We start from the raw sequence: 17444 nt of genomic DNA on the forward strand, positions 1-17444 counted from the left end.
CCAACCACACGGGGGGGTACATAAACACACAAGCCGGGAAAAGCGTAACTTCGAAGGTAACTGAAGGCATGTTTATTACCCAAATGGTTTACATTTACTTCTTTTAACCTGAAAAGGTTGTCAGCAGGTATCCTTTGATTTACCCTGAAGCAAGTTAACTTGCCTTCCCTGGAGGGCGGGCAAGGGGTGGGGGTTGGTTATCTCCTGTCCTACGTCTGTCCCAGATCCGTGTCCCATTCTTTTCTTCTGAGAAACAGCTTCACCCACCACCAGCCCAGCATTTCAGACACCGCTGGCCCCTCCCTGGTCCAGAGGGGGACATGTGACACAGGGCTGACTGAGAGCATCAGACCTCCCTGAGCATGGGCATGTGACCCAAGCCAGCCAATCAGAGACAATGAGCTTCAACTCACGGGCTTTTGTGCGAACTCTGCAGAGGTCCCCTCTCTCCACTGGACAGGTTGTCGCCCTCGGGCTTCTAGAAGCCATCTCTCGCCCATCTGGGGGAAACCTGCCTGCGAATGATGCCAACAGAGAGAGAAAGTAGAGCTAGGAGAAGGAGAGAATAAGTGAAGTTCTGGTACCACTTTTGGATCCAGTCATCCCTGAAGCCAGCTCCACCCCTGGACTTGAGTCAATAGATGCCCCTTTCTTCTTTGACACTTTAGGTTGGAATTCTGGTGCCTTCACCTCTAAGGGTCTAGACTGATGCAAACTTCTGACCCTAATGTTTGAGTCTCTACACAAACATGAACCACTGCACCCACATGCAAAACTACAAGAATGAAGAAAACAAGATTTACACTCTATCTTGATGGGGTCCAAGCGGAGCTAGAATTGTTTCCTGGATATATAGACTTCATGGTAGTACCTAGTCGACATGTTGTAATTGAACTGAGACACAAATTACTAAAATAAAGAAATACTTCATTTTATTTTACTCTGTCAGCCATGAGGTCCAAGCAAATGCAAGCTCATGGAAATTAGAAATAATACCAAAATATGGATAAGACCAGCTTTAGAGGTTTCATGGAATCAGCAGAATGTGATTGTCTGCAGTGATTTTTGGCGCTCTCAGTTTGCCAAGCCACGTGTACCATTTTGTCTAGCCCATCCAAGAATTTCGGTGGTAACTGTCCAGGTTGAGGAGAGTTGTCACAGAGTGGTGAAGCCCAAACAACTGAAATGTTCACAGTACACAACGCAAAGCAAGTCAGCATTACTGGGTGATACAGACTATTCATTTATCACTTAACTAGTAAACCCTGTACCAGTGTAAATCTCATTTTACAGCACTACAAATATCCCTTGTCATGCCTTCCTTTGTTCACAGACTCGTTCCTTCATTCAATGATATTGATTAAGCCCCTCGTAGGGATGGACCAGGAGGTGCCCTGGTAAATGCTGGGGTTACAAAGTTAAAGATTAATGCCCACACTCTGTCCTCAAGGAGCTCTGAATCTATCTCACAGAGAGATAAGGAAATGAAGAATGACAATGCATCATGAGAAGCACAGACAGTTAGTTCAAGTCTGTTCGAACTGAGTCCCAAGCGTGGATCCATTCTCCTTCAGGTTCCTTAGCACAGCTAAGTGACACTTCTCCCCCATCTTCAGAATAAGGAATGCTTGACATTGTTTCAATCAGTTCTTCATTTCTGGTGTTACCATGGGGGAGCCACAGCATTACAAGTTGCAACAAACTCAGACATGGTTATGGGGTTCTCACCGCTGAACACACAGGGGACACAGTTGGTCATTGCAGAGCTGGCTGACTGCTTCATTCACTCGAGACCGTTCCTGAGGAGCCACGATGTGCTCACCACTCTCAGAGTCCCTCCCAGCCCGTCTAGGTGAGCTGCTCTGCCCTTGGCATTCATCCTCAAGGTCTGGACCTACTTGGACGGATGCAGATTTGTGGTCTGGAGGGTCTTCAAAGGAAGGCCTTCTCTTTGGCTTTCAAATCTAAGCCTTAACAGGTCAAGGCCCACTTCTTGCTCTGGAACCATTAGCTTTTCCCTTGTCATGTGTGCTTTGGGTGAGAAGGTGGAGTCTGTAGGTCTTGCTTAACAAAGGACTGACTCCTCTCTCGTACAGTGTGCAAACATCCCGCCACCCACATTGAAAGAAGGAGCAAACAGCCTGCACCCTGCCCCCTCTCTTCTCCTCTATCTCAGACCTGTGCTCTCTTCCACAGGCTTAGTGGCAAGAAATGAACTTGAGACGTGAGTTTCAGCTCCCGAGTCAGACTGCACGTATAGCATTTTATGCCGGTAACAATAAAGGGTGGTTGTACAAATGGTCTTTTTAATGCTTTTCACAGATCAGCTTTTGTGGAGGTTTAGTATGAACCAAAGCTCTCCTTCGCATGATCCAACCTTCCATAAATGGTCCCTGAGATACTTCCCCTCCTTGCTTATCCAGCAAAGACAACAATCCGGAATCCAGTGAGGTTTTCCTCCATTTTACTGTTGTTCTAAGGCTTTTCTAATCTGTCTTGATGAATTCATCCCACCTGGAAACGGGCCCACTATGGAATGCCAGTTAGGTTAGCAGCAAGTGTAAAGGCTTTGGCACTGTGAGCAGGGAGGCCCATGGAGAATGGAATTTGAAAACTGAGGTTTTCTGTGTTCACTTAGAGTTAATGCAGATTGCATAGAGAGAGTAAGGCCATTTGATAGAAGCACTTTGCTTAGTTCTCTTAAAAATCAGAGTATCCTTGTTAGTGTTCATTTGTTAACTGAATCTTTACGATCATTATCAATCAAACTTGATAAATGCTATCATGATATAAAATTAGACCGTTCATTCTCTAAAAATAAAATTTAAAAATGAATATGCCCTGATTTTACTTGTTAGTGAATTCCTCATTTAGTGTATTCCCACAAATCACTTACACACAAAGAAAACACAAAACAGAATCTGTGCAAAAATAGAGTTCTCCATTTTCTGTAACACCTTCTCTTTTCTGTAATGACTTTGTTCATGTAAAAAAAAAAGTGTCTACTTGGAAAATTATAAAAACATTGCTACAATGTCATAAGTGCTCTACATTCTCTAGGAAAACATACCTTTGGAAATAGTACAACTATTGGGAATTCTTAAAGAAATTCAAGTCGTGGACGTGCCGCAGATACATTCCACTCAGGGCAACATGGAAACCCTGTCTGTCCTTCCTACCACTTCCAGAAATTGTCTGCGACTCTCACTGAGTGAGGTATCATCCTTCTTTCTTCAAACATCATCATTGATTTCTGTGGATATCCTTAGGGTGACACTCTATTAAAAACAGAAGAAAAAGATTTCAAAGAAGGTTTTATATGCAAACAATGAATCTTGGAATACCACATCAAAAACTAATGATGTACTATATGGTGACTAACATAACACAATTTTTAGAAAAAGAAGAAGAAGGTAAACCGGTGCCAGCAACAGAGGCCCCCCACGCTTCAGATGTGCCCTCACTATGGTTTCGGCAGAGTTTGAACTGGGTCTGAGAATTTTCTTGGTTTTCTATATACTTTTTGCTAAAAATTCATTTGTTTCAGAACGTATGATCTTCGTTGTTGTCAAAGCTGATAAGGTCCCACATCCTCTCTGCCTTGGAAACATTTTTCAACAACAAACTTTGTTTTCAAAAATAAACTTTGTTTATTCAAAGGATGTATTTCCTATTATTTGAACTAGTAAATGAGGCCACCTCAGAAAGCTAATAACCAGGATATATGAACATCCATCCAGGGGACAGAGAACATATGAAAAGCTCATTGTTTGGGAGAGCAGTTAGAGATGCTTTTCTTAGGGAATAAACTAATGTTCTATGGCATGCTCTTAACCCTAATTGTCAGCACTTTATAACATATGAACTGATAAATACCTACCTGGAAATCGTGGATGAATGTTAGGAAGTAGAAAATGAAACCAAAGGCCACTGTCCATTCGCAGATTGCACTCACTACGTGATATATGTAGTCCTAAAAGCAACAATAAAGAAACAGAATTTAGCCAAAATACACTGTATTCCCTGTAATGGGTGTACTGAAACAAGCTGGTCAGAACAGAGAGGAAAGTCGTTGGGTGAGTATAAATCAACCCCTTGAGAAAACACAGTGAGGCAGGCCAGGTGGAGGAACATCAGGGCACCTGCCCACTGGGAACATGACACAATTATCCAAAACGTTCTTGAGGCTCTCTTACACTCTGGTTTTAAGACTTAGTCTATACACTTCAAAAATGCAGAATAAGGGCCACAAAAAGGCTGAGATGGGGAGGCAAATTTGGACTCAAGAGAAGAAAAAATTTTCTATTCAAGGCGTGACTTGCTCTCCCACTGCTAGGAATCCCAAAGTTGAAATGCATGCTTAAAAAAACATCAAGTCAAAAAACAAAACAACAACAACAAAACATCAAGTCAGCTTCTGGGCCTTATTAAAATGAGCGCTCGCACCCAGAGGAGAGTGGCTGTCACCACTGGCTGTTGTGTTTCTCTGTTACTACAGAAAATGTCTTACCAGAACACTGTTCTGCTTACAGCCACAGAGCAGAGGCTAAGGAGACATCGACATGGTATCTGTCTTATTGGGGGCAAAGATGAGAGAATGCAGAGCAAGAGTGGAGGGCTTTCATTGGAGGTTCCTCCCAGGGAGGCCAGAGAATTAATAAAAATAAATGGACTGCCAGTCGCAGAAAGAGAGGAAGAATGGCAAACCCAGTCATCAGTTCAGTTTCATTTTTACCAAGTGGGAAAATATGACCCTGGTGTTGCTTTGAGACATAAAAAAAAAAAAGTCTGTGCGTGGGCATGTGTGTGTGGGAGGGGGGGGGGGGGGGCGGGGTATGAACTCTCCTGATTTTTAAAGGCGGTAAATTACTTCAAAAGCATTTTTAAACACCATCCAAAGGTCGCCTGGGTGGCTCCGTCAGTTAAGTGTTCAACTTTTTTTTTTCATTTATTTTTTATTTTCAGCATAACAGTATTCATTATTTTTGCACCACACCCAGTGCTCCATGCAATCTGTGCCCTCTATAATACCTACCACCTGGTACCCCAACCTCCAACCCCCCGCCCCTTCAAAACCCTCAGATTGTTCAACTCTTGATCTCAGCTCAGGTCTTGATCTAGGGATTGAGAGTTCAAGCCCCAGTTGGGAGTTCCACGTGTGGAACATACTCAACTACAATAAAATAAAACTGTCTGAGACAAACTGCATGTCTGCATTCTGACTTGAGTCCACCTGCCAGATTAGGCCTGTGGACTGTCATCAGTTCTCTGATTTAGAACAGTGACCTGTTTTTTTCCTACTTCACTTTTTGCTCTGCTATAGGTTACATTCATGAATATGCAAATATGCTGGGTTGCAGGTTGGTTCCGTGGTGACGAGTGCTTTCTCTGATCCAGTTTTCGTCCATGATCATTTCATTGTGGTGCCTCAAACTCTCACAGACACTGCTCCTCACTCTCCTCCTGCGTGTCCGCATCCATCCTGGCCCTCATCCAATGCACACTAGGGAGGAACCCCACCACCCTACGCTGGGGGTAGAGAACCGAGGCCCCTCCCTCCTTTTGGTGACCTTACCAGGAGATCCACCTCATCCTTCATCGCCCTCGGACAGTGAAGATGGCTTATAAAGATGGAAACAGAATTGGGAGAGGATTTCTTTGGCATATTTAATGAAAACACACTGAACTTGGAGTGCAGACTCTTCTGCTACAATTGTGGCAACACCACAAGTTGCTTTGTGAAATGAGACAATGATATTAAAATTCTCACCAACACTACCAAGTAAGTTAATGCACAGGAATGTGCCACACAAGCTCCCAAGCACGCCACAGAAGTCTGGGGCAGTACCTAAGCCGTTGTTCCATTCAGTGAATTAATGTAAAGGGTTTTGTGTGCATTCACTGATACTGAGAACAGAAAATAATACAAGAGCAGCATGGTGATTTATGGAGTGAGCAGAAAATGAGGTACTTTTCACATTTTTAAGGTAGAAAATGAAATGAAAAACATTTTTTAATTGGCTGGGGCATATACTTCAAGGAAGCCTTTCCAGCCCCTGGTTGGTTTGATTTGTGGTAGAAGGTCTCCCTCCAGTGGCTGAACTTGTAAAGTACACCCAAAGCCGCCCTGCTGTGAAGTCTTGCTTTCAGAAAGGACTTTTTTTTTTTTTTTTCATTTTATTTTATTTTATTTTATTTTCAGTGTTCCAAAATTCATTGTTTATGCACCACACCCAATGCTCCGTGCAATATGTGACCTCCTTAATACCGACCACCAGGCTCACCCAAACCCCCATCCCCGTCCCCTCCAAAACCCTCAGTTTGTTTCTGAGTCCACAGTCTCTCATGGTTTGTCTCCCCCTCTGATTTTTAAAAAACTTCTGCCTGGATCATTCTCGCACTCACCATCTTCAGTCTCTTCAGAATCTGTCTGTCTGTCTCTCTCTTTAGAGATTTTATTGTTTTACTTGAAACAGAGAGACAGAGCACGAGCATGAGCAGGGGCCAGGAGGCAGAGAGAGAATCAAACTCCCCGCTGAGCAGGGAGCCCAATGCAGGGCTGGATCCCAGGACCCCGAGATCATGACCTGAGCTGAAGACAGGCACTCTACCAACTGATCCCCCAGGCGTCCCCTCTCCGTAGTCTTCCACAGGCTTCCATCACTTGCCAGAATCCTGCTGTGAAAAATCCCCTGATCCCACTGGCCCTCTAGCCACCATGTTGTGTCTCCTCCTCTTCTCACCCCCAAACAGTCACTGAGAGCTGCATGAACGAACCACCCCCTCACCATTTCTTTACCCTCCTGCAATCGTCTTCTAAAGCCAACACTTTACTAAAACCGCTTTCTGAAAAACATCAGTCACACCGTGGCCCCTTGAAAAACCAACTGGTGTTCTCCCACAAGCTCTCCTCTCCTGGGCAACATTCCTTTCCCATATGGCATTTGGAAGTGCCACCACTGGGCATACCTCATGGCATGAGTCCATCTCCATTCCAAACATTCAGCTCCAGGAGTTCTGACGTGAGGGCTGAAATTACCAGTCATGTTACCCTGTGCCCTGAAGGTTCCCAGTGCCCCCACTGGTCTAGTTCCACAAGCAACTGGGCCATTCTCCTTCATGTTTCACTACAGCCTTGGAGTCAACAATTCTAAAACCAAACCCACCCCCCTTCCCTGCATGGAATCATTTATTCCTGTTTGGGACCCTGCTTCTATCTGCTCTTGGGGACAGATTCTTGGCTTCCCCCAAGATAACATTTGGAAGTCCTCTTTGATTCAAGTCTTTCCATTCTCGTGTCGGTCACTTGCGGGCACCTATTAAATATTTCCCCTTCTTACTTCCACCCTAGGCTAATCATTCTTCTTAAAGTTTTCTATTTTAATTTCTGTATAGTTAACATAGAGTGTAATAATATTAGTTTATGTATAGTTAACATACAGTGTGTATGTATGTATGTATAACTATGTATAGTTAACATACAGTGTAATGTTAGTTTCAGGTGTACAATACAGTGATTCAACACCTGCATACATCGCCCTCATCACAGCAGGTGCACGCCTTCATCCCCTTTACCTGTTTCACTCACCCCCTCTCTCACCGCCCCCTCTGGAAACCATCAGTTTGTTCTCTATAAAATTACAAGTCTATTTCTTGGTTTGTCTATCTCTCTCTCTCACTTTTTCCTTTGTCCATTTGTTTTGTTTCTTAAATTCCATATATATATATGGAATTTATATATATATGTGTGTACATATATATATATATAAAATCATACATTTTTTGTCTTTCTCTGACTTATTCGCTTAGCATTATACTCACTAGCTCCAACCATGTTGTTGCAAATGGCAAGATTTCATTCATTTTATGGCTGAATAATATTCCATTGTATATATATACCACATCGTTAACCATTCATCTACTGATGGACACTAGTGTAGCTTCCATCATTTGGCTATTGTAAATAATGCTGCAATAAACATAGGGCTGCATGTATCTCTTTGAGGTAATGTTTTTGTATTTGGGGGGTATTTACCCCCAAATTACTGTGATTACTGGATCGTATGCTAGTTCTATTTTTAACTTTTTGAAAACCTCCATACTGTTTTCCACAGTGGCTGCACCAGTTTGCATTCCCACCTACAGTGCACAAGGGTCCCCTTTCTCCACATCCTTACCAACACTTGTTTCTTGTGTTGTTGATTTTAGCCATTCTGACAGGTATGAGGTGCTATCTCATTGTGGGTTTGATCTGCATTTCCCTGATGATAAGTGATGTTGAACCTTCTAGAAGAATCTTGATTTGAAATCTAAACTAGAAAACTGCCTTCTCCCTGCCACCTAACTCCAGGCTCTCTCCTCAGCCCTTTATCCCAGCACCGCTGCTAATAGCTAACTGCTAATATTTTTTCAATACTTGCCTGTTCAAAGCCTTCAAAAGTTTATCCTGGTCAAGTAGGATCCTCTCTGCCTACCTCTTAAAACTTTGCACAAACTCCCTGCCCACGAAGATAGACCTGACCACGTTTATTCTCCGGTTCATTTTGAAACAAAGTGCCCTCTGTGCTGGAGCGGGTCTCATCCTTTCTGCTTTAACACTCACTGCTTCCTTGGACCTCTGTACACCTTAATTCATATCGGCCCCCTTCTATTAAGTGCCTGACCTCTTTTGATGAGGAAATTCAATTAGGAACTCAAAATTTTGAAAATAATTTTGAGAATAATCCCCAGGAACCAGGTTCAACAATCATATTGAAGATGAGTTAAATTTTACCTTTTCTTTTGGATTCCACTCCAGCTTTGTTATAGAAATTAGTGAAGCACAGGCAATCACTAAAAAAGGGCAATTGTTAAGGAAGGTCCAAAAAACAAAAGCAAAAACAAAAACCCAGGTCTTTTAATGTTAAGACTGTTCTTCTAATCATCATCACAGTGTTAAAATGCTAATACCAACATTTCTGCAATCAGACCAGTTACATCGGCTTTTCATAATCTCAAACCTTAAGTTCGATTGTGACAGCATTTAAATTATATACAGTCATTAAATTATATACAGTCATTCCTTAGCAATACCTTTTCAGCTATGTATAGCCAAATTTTCATCTGTGGCTACATTTTGCTCCACTGTGCTTGTTAAATTTGGTCCAAATGACAGATGGGCGGGTGCCTGGGTGGCTCAGCTGTTAAGTGTCTGCCTTTGGCTAGGGTCATGATCCCAGGTTCCTGGGATCAAGCCCTGCATTGGCTCCCTGCTTGCCAGGAAGCCTGCTTCTCCCTCTCCCACTCCCCCTGTTTGTGTTCCCTTTCTTGCTGTGTCTCTCTCTCTCGAATAAATAAATAAAATCTTAATTTAAAAAAGAACAAAAACAAAAAACAAAATGACAGATGGGTACTTTTTGAGGACTTTTCTCCTAAACAAAAGTTTTGGGGGGGAAAAAAAATACTCTTGCCCTAAGAATCCTATCTTCAAGGCATCAGCTGTAAGGAAAAATTAACATTTCAAAGTACCAAAGCATCGCAAACTACCAAGGTTCTTCTACAAAAACAAGATACAGATTCAAACTACTGTCTTTAAGAAACAGACTTATTCCATCCAGTCATTGAGTATAAGCCAGGGTCCTTCCTTCCCAGCCCATAGTTTACACATCAAAGAGCTACACCCTACCTCTGACCTTAGGGGGTACCCAGAGAGGCCAAACGGTGCCAGGGACTGAGACTAAAGCCTCCGTGTGCTGTCTGCACAGACATTCTGATGGAGCTTAAAAGGCAAAAGAGAAAGCTAGAGATGAGATGCTTTTAAAATGCTTTTGCAAACAGTTACGAATTCAAAGCTTTGAGTCAGTGTCAAGTTCAGAACTTCCTCTAAATTCAGAGTCAGCACCTCTTCTCCCTGCCCCCAATATTTTGCAATTCTTAACACTTAACACTTCTCAGTTTCTCAAAAGAAAAGACTCTTTGGTCGTGTCATTACCATATTTCTGTTTCTAATAGTTTAAAATCCTCTTAATTCTTTGTTCTTGAGTCCTGTCTTCTGCACATCAGGTACCTTGCTGAGGGGAGGGCATGACTACGACTCAGAGGGAAAATTGTGACTTCAGAGTGGAATGGGCTTTGAGGGAGGCTTCACTGAGTTGAGCCTAATGTGAGCTGAGGTTTGAGGAGCTCTCTAGAGCAGTGTCCCCCCAGAAATTAATGCCAGCCATGTGAGTGATGTAAAATATTCTACTATAGGCAGACAGCTTCTCCTCTGCTGCCCTACCTGCTTCTCCCTTGGGGTGTATTCAATAAAGTTCTTAAAAAAAAAAAAAAATCTACTATAGTGGTTACACTAAAGAAAATCTAAAAAGACCCAAATGAGGGGTTCCAGGCTGGCACAGTCAGTAGAACATGTGACTTGATCTCAGAGCTGTCAGGTTAGGCCACATGTTGGGTGTAGAGATTACTTAAAATCTTGGGGCGCCTGGGTGGCTCAGTGGGTTAAAGCCTCTGCCTTCGGCTCAGGTCATGATCTCAGGGTCCTGGGATTGAGTCCCACATTGGGCTCTCTGCTCGGCGGGGAGCCTGCTTCCCCACTCCCCCCCACCACTTGTGATCTCTCTCTGTCAAATAAATAAATTTTTTTTAAAATCTATTTTTTTTTTTTTTTAGATTTTCACTTATTATTTATTTGACAGAGAGAAATCTAAAGTAGACAGGCAGGCAGAGAGAGAGAGGTGGAAGCAGGCTCCCCGCTGAGCAGGGAGCCCCATGCAGGGCTCCATCCCAGGACCTGAGCCAAAGGCAGAGGCTTTAACCCACTGAACCACCCAGGTGTCCCTAAAAAAAAAAAAAATCTTAAAAAAAAAATAAAATAAAATCTTGAGGCACCTGGGTGGCTCAGTTGGTTAAGGGGCTGCCTTCAACTCAGGTTATGATCTCAGGGTCCTGGGATCCAGCCCCGCATTAGGCTCCTTGCTCAGCAGGAAACCTGCTTCTCCCCTGCCTGCCCATTCCCCCTGCTTGTGCTTGCTCTCTGTCTCTCTCACTCAGGCTGTCAAATAAATAAATAAAATCTTTAAATAAATAAAATAAAATCTTAGAAATGAATAAATAGAGCCAAATGAAATTAATTTTAATAATATATCTCATCTAAGAGACTCTTAATCTCAAGAAACAAACTTGAGGGTTGCTGGGGTTGGGGGCGTAGGGAGAGGCTGGCTGAGTTATGGACATTAGGGAGGGGATGTGCTATGGTGAGTGCTGTGAAGTGTGTAAGACTGATGATTCACACACCTGTACCCCTAGGGCAAATAATACATTATGGGTTAATAAAGAAAGAAAGGAAGGAAGGAAGGAATAAAAGAAAGAATATACCTTATCTAACCCAATATATCAAAAATATTATCATGTCAACATGTACTAATATAAAGAACTAGTAATGAGATAGTCTACGTTCTCCTTTTCTTATTACATCTTCGAAACCGGTGTGGTTTTTACACTTAACTGCCCATCTCCATGTGGACCAGCCACATTTCAGGTGTTCGGTAGCCTCATGTGCCTGGCGGCTACTGTATCCAGGTAGAAGAGAATAGGCCAAGGCAGAGAACAGGAAATGGTCAAGTCCAGGGCAGAACATGTTAGAATAAGGTCAGAAAAAGAGGCTGCCTCATAGGGTGCCTGGGTGGCTCAGGCGGTTCAGCTGGGTTTCAGCTCAGGTCATGAACTCAGGGTCGTGAGGTCAAGTCCCCCATAGGGCTCCAAGCATAGCGAGGGGTCCGCTTTAGATTATCTCTCTCTCTCTCTAAAATAAGTAAATCAATAAAATCTTTTAAAAAAATACTCAATAGGCAGGCTCAGACTATGGGTCTCAACCAAAGGAACCTGGGCTTTATGCTGAGAGTGATTTTGTGAAGGCTTGTAAAAGCTTCGGAAGCCAGGTGCAAGATGGACAGGCTTAGAAGCAAGATCCTAACCTCATCTGCGCTTCAGTTTCTTCATGAGTCAAGCGACAATGTTTCATAGAACTACGGCAGTAAGAAGAGACAAAGGCATTTTAAAGATATTAAGAAATCTTTGTAAAGAGACATAAATACCACCCTAATGCTTAGGATAAAAGAGCTTTTCATGTGGATGAATTTGTTTGAGTTAATTAATTAATTTATTTTTTTAAGATGTATTTATTTATTTATTTGACAGGAAAAACAGCAAGAAAGGGAACACAGGAGGAGGAGTGGGAGAGGGGGAGGTAGGCCTCCTGCTGAGCAGGGAGCCTGATGTGGGGTTGGATCCCAGGATTCTGGGACCATGACCTGAGTCCAAGGGGCCCCTTGAGTTAATTTAATACAGGGACATGACCTATTTCTGTTTGGGGAAGCTATCCCTTGGTGGGGCTCCTAAGAACCGCCTAGAAATGGGAACTATTTCTATGTTAAACTCTTGAGGCCTAAAATGCTTATTCTCACTAAAAATTCTCTCTGATTTTAACATCTAGAGATGTGCCTCTCAAGTTGGAAGCAAGAAAAGGTTTCCTACACCAAGAAACTGGCTTTAACACTTCAAACAATGATACTATAAATTTTGCAACTAACACAAGCTAAAAGTTTTAAGTAGATATATTTGGAGAGAAACATGAATGTCTTCAAACCATAAAGAAGGAAATTGCAAATGAACTATCTTTGCAAGAAGCGCATATTTGTTTAAATTTCTCAACAGTAGGATTTGCTTCCTCTGCACTTAGAAATTTTCTAACTAAAAATTTCCTTCCTTAAGACAAAAAAAAACCAAACCCACAACCATTCTTAGACTTCATATTTTGTATAGCTTCTGTTTTAAAAGAGAAACACAAAACTTACTATTTAGAAGCATATGGTACATTTTCACTCAAGCTTGCCCACTTCATACCACAACCCAATCCAGACTAACAAAGTTGCTGCTAATAAAATAGTTGCTATTTTCCTATAGTCTGACAGAATCACCATCTTTCGATGGCTCTGCAGTTTTTCTCTGATAGGACTGCAGATGGTATTGCAAAAGATGGGGAATTTTCCACATCTTGAAGACACAGCTTTTTTTTTTTTCTTCTGTTAAATACCTCTAGAAAGAAAGATCAAGCTTTCATTTCCTTCAAACAAAAACGCCCTAATCAAAAAATTGATATTTTATTTTCACATTGTTGAATTAGAAGATGGAGTGAGATTTCATTTTGAAACTGGAATCAGTGAGAACAAGAGAAGCCTCAATGTATTTCAAATGACTTAGAAATAAATGATAAGAGTTTTTTAAAACCTCTTAACACAGACGAGTAAATTGAACTACCTAATGAATCGCCAGCGTACAGATGAGGGCAGCATAGCGGGCTCTTGGGACTTCACAGGGCAGTTACTTTAAGTACAATATCAATATTTGGTGTCTTTGACCAAGCACTACAAAGAAAAATAAATATTTCCACATGGCTTATGAAACTTTCCCTGTTGGAAAGAAAGTAAACAGACTGAAGTGTTGCCGTAAGTTTCCATGCTTCTTGCACACACTTTTCCCCCAAAGATTGTTTTGATCTAACCAGACAATGTTGAGGTATTTCCTTAACAATGTATACTTTTCTCCCAATTGTTCTTCTGAAGCATGTGGACACCCGCCCGTTAACCTTTTGCTTTTTTTTTCATGCTCTTCTGGGGGAGTGGGAGAAGGGTCAAGCCTGTGAAGACACTGACAAATATGCAAAGGATACTGGGGACCACGGCTGCACAGGAAATGGCAGAGATGGCCAACCGCACATGGCACGTGGACAGGCTGTTCCACTGGGGACATGATTTGTAAGAGATGATGGACTGCAGGAGCGTGTAGACCACACCGCAGACAAAAGCCAAAAGGGCGCCGCCATCGTGGACCACGGGGACAGCTAACTCCTGGAGAGAGAGTCACAAACAGCTGTTACTCTGCGCGAGTCTGCACACAGCAAGACCCACGCCCCCACCCACGCTGGGCTACTCATTGCCACAGTCATCACAGATGCACCCACCTCTCCTTGGAAAATGTGAGAAGATTACCAAGAGAAATGCCTTCCAGACCCTAATGCAAATGCTCTTATTGTTCCACAGCAAATGTGAGCACACTGGACAGGGACAGAGCGATGTCTGCCTCAGAGGTGGGAGAACTGAGTATCGTGGGCTTTGGAGTCTGGCAGAACTGGATGAAAAATTTCCACTCTGCCACTGGGCTCTGTGACCTCAGTTTATAACCTCAATTTCTGTACCTGTAAAATGGGCATAATAATTTCTGCCTTGCCGTTTTGCACTGAAGATTGTATGATGAATTTCATTTGAAAGTATACAACTGGTTCCATGAACACGCCGAGTGTGGCTTAGAGTTTTCAGGCTCCTTGGTCCTCAATAATCTGTCTTCCCCCAGGCAGGCCACATGCACACACAAATCTAAGTAAACACACTGCTCTTGCCATGCAAAGGCAGATTCAAGTCAAGGCCCTGCCCCCCTATCCTCTAACCAGCCATTTCAACCAGAAGGCACCCGTACACCCCGTCTAGGCTCAGAATCTGGTATTGCTTACTACTATGCTCATGATGGACCATTCAAAGAGCTCACTTTAGGCTCCTTCCAAATGTGCAATGGGCACCGACCTTCTGGTAATAACAGTGATGTTGGACTGAACAATGGAGTCTCTGCCCGAACTTGAAAATGTGAGCTTTGCAAGGGGACAAGTTAAAGTATTATCCAAGAGACGCTGGTTTGGGCTCCAGACCCTTACTGAACCCAACTCACTATCCATACCCTGTCCCTCCCAGATTTTCTTTGACCTGAGCCACCCAGGTGTTCTCCATCTGCTCACAAATATCAAATCTTTAATGTCCACAGGGAAAGGAAGATTAAAAAAAAAAAAAAAAAAAACCTTTCAAACTTCTTTCTTTTTTTGTAAGATTTTACTTATTTATCTGACAGAGAGAGAGAAAAAAGAGCACAAACAGGGGGAGCAGCAGGCAAAAGGAGAAGCAGGCTCCCCACTGAGCAAGGAGCCTGAGGCAGGGCTTAATGCCAGGACCAGGGATCATGACCTGAGCTGAAGGCAAACGCTTAACTGATTGAGTCACCCAGCTTGATCCCAGGACCCTGGGTCAAACTTCTTTTCTCTTTTTTTTAATGATTTTACTTATTTTATTTATTTGACAGAGACAGACAGAGCAAGAGAGGGAAATAAGCAGGGGAAGTGGGAGAGGGAGAAGCAGGCCTCCCGCCAAGCAGGGAGCCCGATGCAGGGCTCAATCCCAGGACCCTGAGATCACGAGGGTTGTGGGTTATTGTTAAGCTGTCAAACTTATGTTCTAAGGAAACTTATTTCTGGAATCAAACCTCGCAACAATGGGGAAAATCCACTGCTTGATTTCTGTTCTAATAAAATAAGGCTGTATTAACATTCTACAACATGTAATATCAATTGCTCACTTATTAGGTATAGATTCTGTATTCCCAGGATACTTAACAGGGGCATATAGATTTAGGAAAATTACATATGATAAATAAAATACATTCTATGCCCTTTAAAATATTTGTATGTCTTTAAGTACTTAAGGAGTTAAAAAAAAATCACTGAACTATACACTTAAAAATGGTTAAGATGGCCAATTTATTAAAAAGATATTATTTATGGGTGCCTGGGTGGCTCAGTGGGCCAATTTATTAAAAAGATATTATTTATGGGCGCCTGGGTGGCTCAGTGGGTTCGGCTCGGGTCATGATCTCAGGGTCCTGGGATCGAGTCCCGCGTGGGGCTCTCTGCTCAGCAGGGAGCCTGCTTTTCTCTCTCTCTCTCTCTCTCTCTCTCTCTCTGCCTCTCCGTCTACTTGTGATCTCTGTCAAAAAAATAAAATCTAAAAAAAAGATATTATTTATTTATTGGAGAGTGAGACAGAGTAAGCCTGAGGGTGCGAGGGAAAAGGGTAAGAAGCAGGATTCCTGCTCAGCAGGGAGGCCCACACAGGGCTCGATCCCAGGACCCTGAGCCAAAGGCGGATGCTTAACCAACTGAGCCCCCAGGCACCCCTCCGATGATCAATTTTATGTTATATATGTACTTTACTACAATGAAAAATAGCAATAATTCAAAGGAAATGAAATCACTATCTCAAAAAAACAACTGCACCCCCATGTTCACTACAGCATTATTTACAATAGGCAAGACATAGAAACAACCTGAGTTTCTGTCAAGGGACAACCGGATAATGAAAATGTGAAACACACACACAGATTATTATTCGCCCATGAAAAAGAAAAAAAATCTTGCCATTTGTGACAACATAGGTGGATGCTGAGGGCATTATGCTAAGTGAAATGAGTCAGACAGAGAAAGGCAAATACTGTATGATCTCACTTAGATGTGGAATCTTAAAAAAAAAATGAAAAACTGAACTTATTGATACAAAAAACAGATCAGTGGTTGTCAGAGGTGAGAGGTAGGGGGTGGGGATGGAGAATGTGGGAAAGATCAAAAGACTGAGCTTCCAGATATAAGGTCTGAAGATGTAACATAGAGTGTGGTGACCACAGTTAACAATGCCATATTTTATATTTGAAACTTGGTAAGAGAGTAAATTTTAAAAGTTGTCATCACAAGAAAAAAAAAAACTGTAACTATGTGAGGTGATGTATGTTAATGAGCTTATTGTGATCATTTTGCAATATCTACATGTATCAAATCACTATGTTACATACCTTAGACTAACACAAGTTTATATGTCAAAGACACCTCAGTAAAATGGGGGAAAAATTATTAAGCCAACAGCATTACACCAAATATAAAACCAATATTAAACCAATAAAATAAAAGAATGAAAACACAGATCTTTTCCCCCCCTTTGAATGTTAGGCACATTTGGGCAAAGGAAAAGGAACAAAAGGCAAGGCAACCTCTGCTAATGAGTCATTTTCAGGAATAACGTTCTGAGATTCTTGATGTTTTCCACAGGCTTTTTTTTTTTTTTTACACTAAGTAAATTAACATCCTGAATGTATATACTCTGTTTCCTCCAAATGCACAATCAGGGAATTTGCTTCCTTAACCTTCTCTGATCCAACATACCCTTTAGTATTTCCATCTGCAAATTCACGACCCCCACATTAACCCTGACATTATTGGATCAGAAGGTTCTTGAGTCAGCAGGAGTTGTATTTGCCTGTGCTTTTCCCCTGTATATGCTCTCTCATCATAGATGTCTTTTCGAAGGGAAATGATTCTTAGATCAGACATGAATTTTGGATAGAGGATAAAAATGAAAACCCAGCACCCTTTTTGGATCTTTTTTTCAAAAGTCTGTTAATTTAGAAGATAGTAAAAAGAAACCGAGAGTACTGCAAGGGTTAAACCTTGGAAAACTTCTTGAAGGAAAGTAAAGCATTGAGAAAGGTTGGTGGGGACACACCCAACCAGCTCAGGATACAGCTCTTGGAACATCTGATGA

General features: G+C 42.2%; 1 protein-coding gene across 1 annotated transcript in view; it reads right to left on the minus strand.

The window, feature by feature from the left end:
- Positions 1 to 906: 906 nt before the first annotated feature.
- DRAM1 (DNA damage regulated autophagy modulator 1) overlaps positions 907 to 17444 on the minus strand; it is a 37498-nt gene continuing 20960 nt past the window's right edge. The window contains exons 4-7 of the mRNA XM_004742982.3: positions 13706 to 13883; positions 8774 to 8832; positions 3881 to 3973; positions 907 to 3278 (exon numbers count right to left, since the gene is read on the minus strand). Of these exons, the coding sequence (XP_004743039.1) occupies positions 3234 to 3278; positions 3881 to 3973; positions 8774 to 8832; positions 13706 to 13883 (375 nt within the window). The 3' untranslated portion in view covers positions 907 to 3233. The remainder of the gene's footprint in view (positions 3279 to 3880; positions 3974 to 8773; positions 8833 to 13705; positions 13884 to 17444) is intronic.

The sequence above is a fragment of the Mustela putorius genome, unplaced genomic scaffold (genome assembly GCF_011764305.1).
Source record: "Mustela putorius furo isolate JIRA1106 unplaced genomic scaffold, ASM1176430v1.1 tig00000788_pilon_pilon_pilon, whole genome shotgun sequence".
Taxonomy (NCBI): Eukaryota; Metazoa; Chordata; class Mammalia; order Carnivora; family Mustelidae; genus Mustela; species Mustela putorius.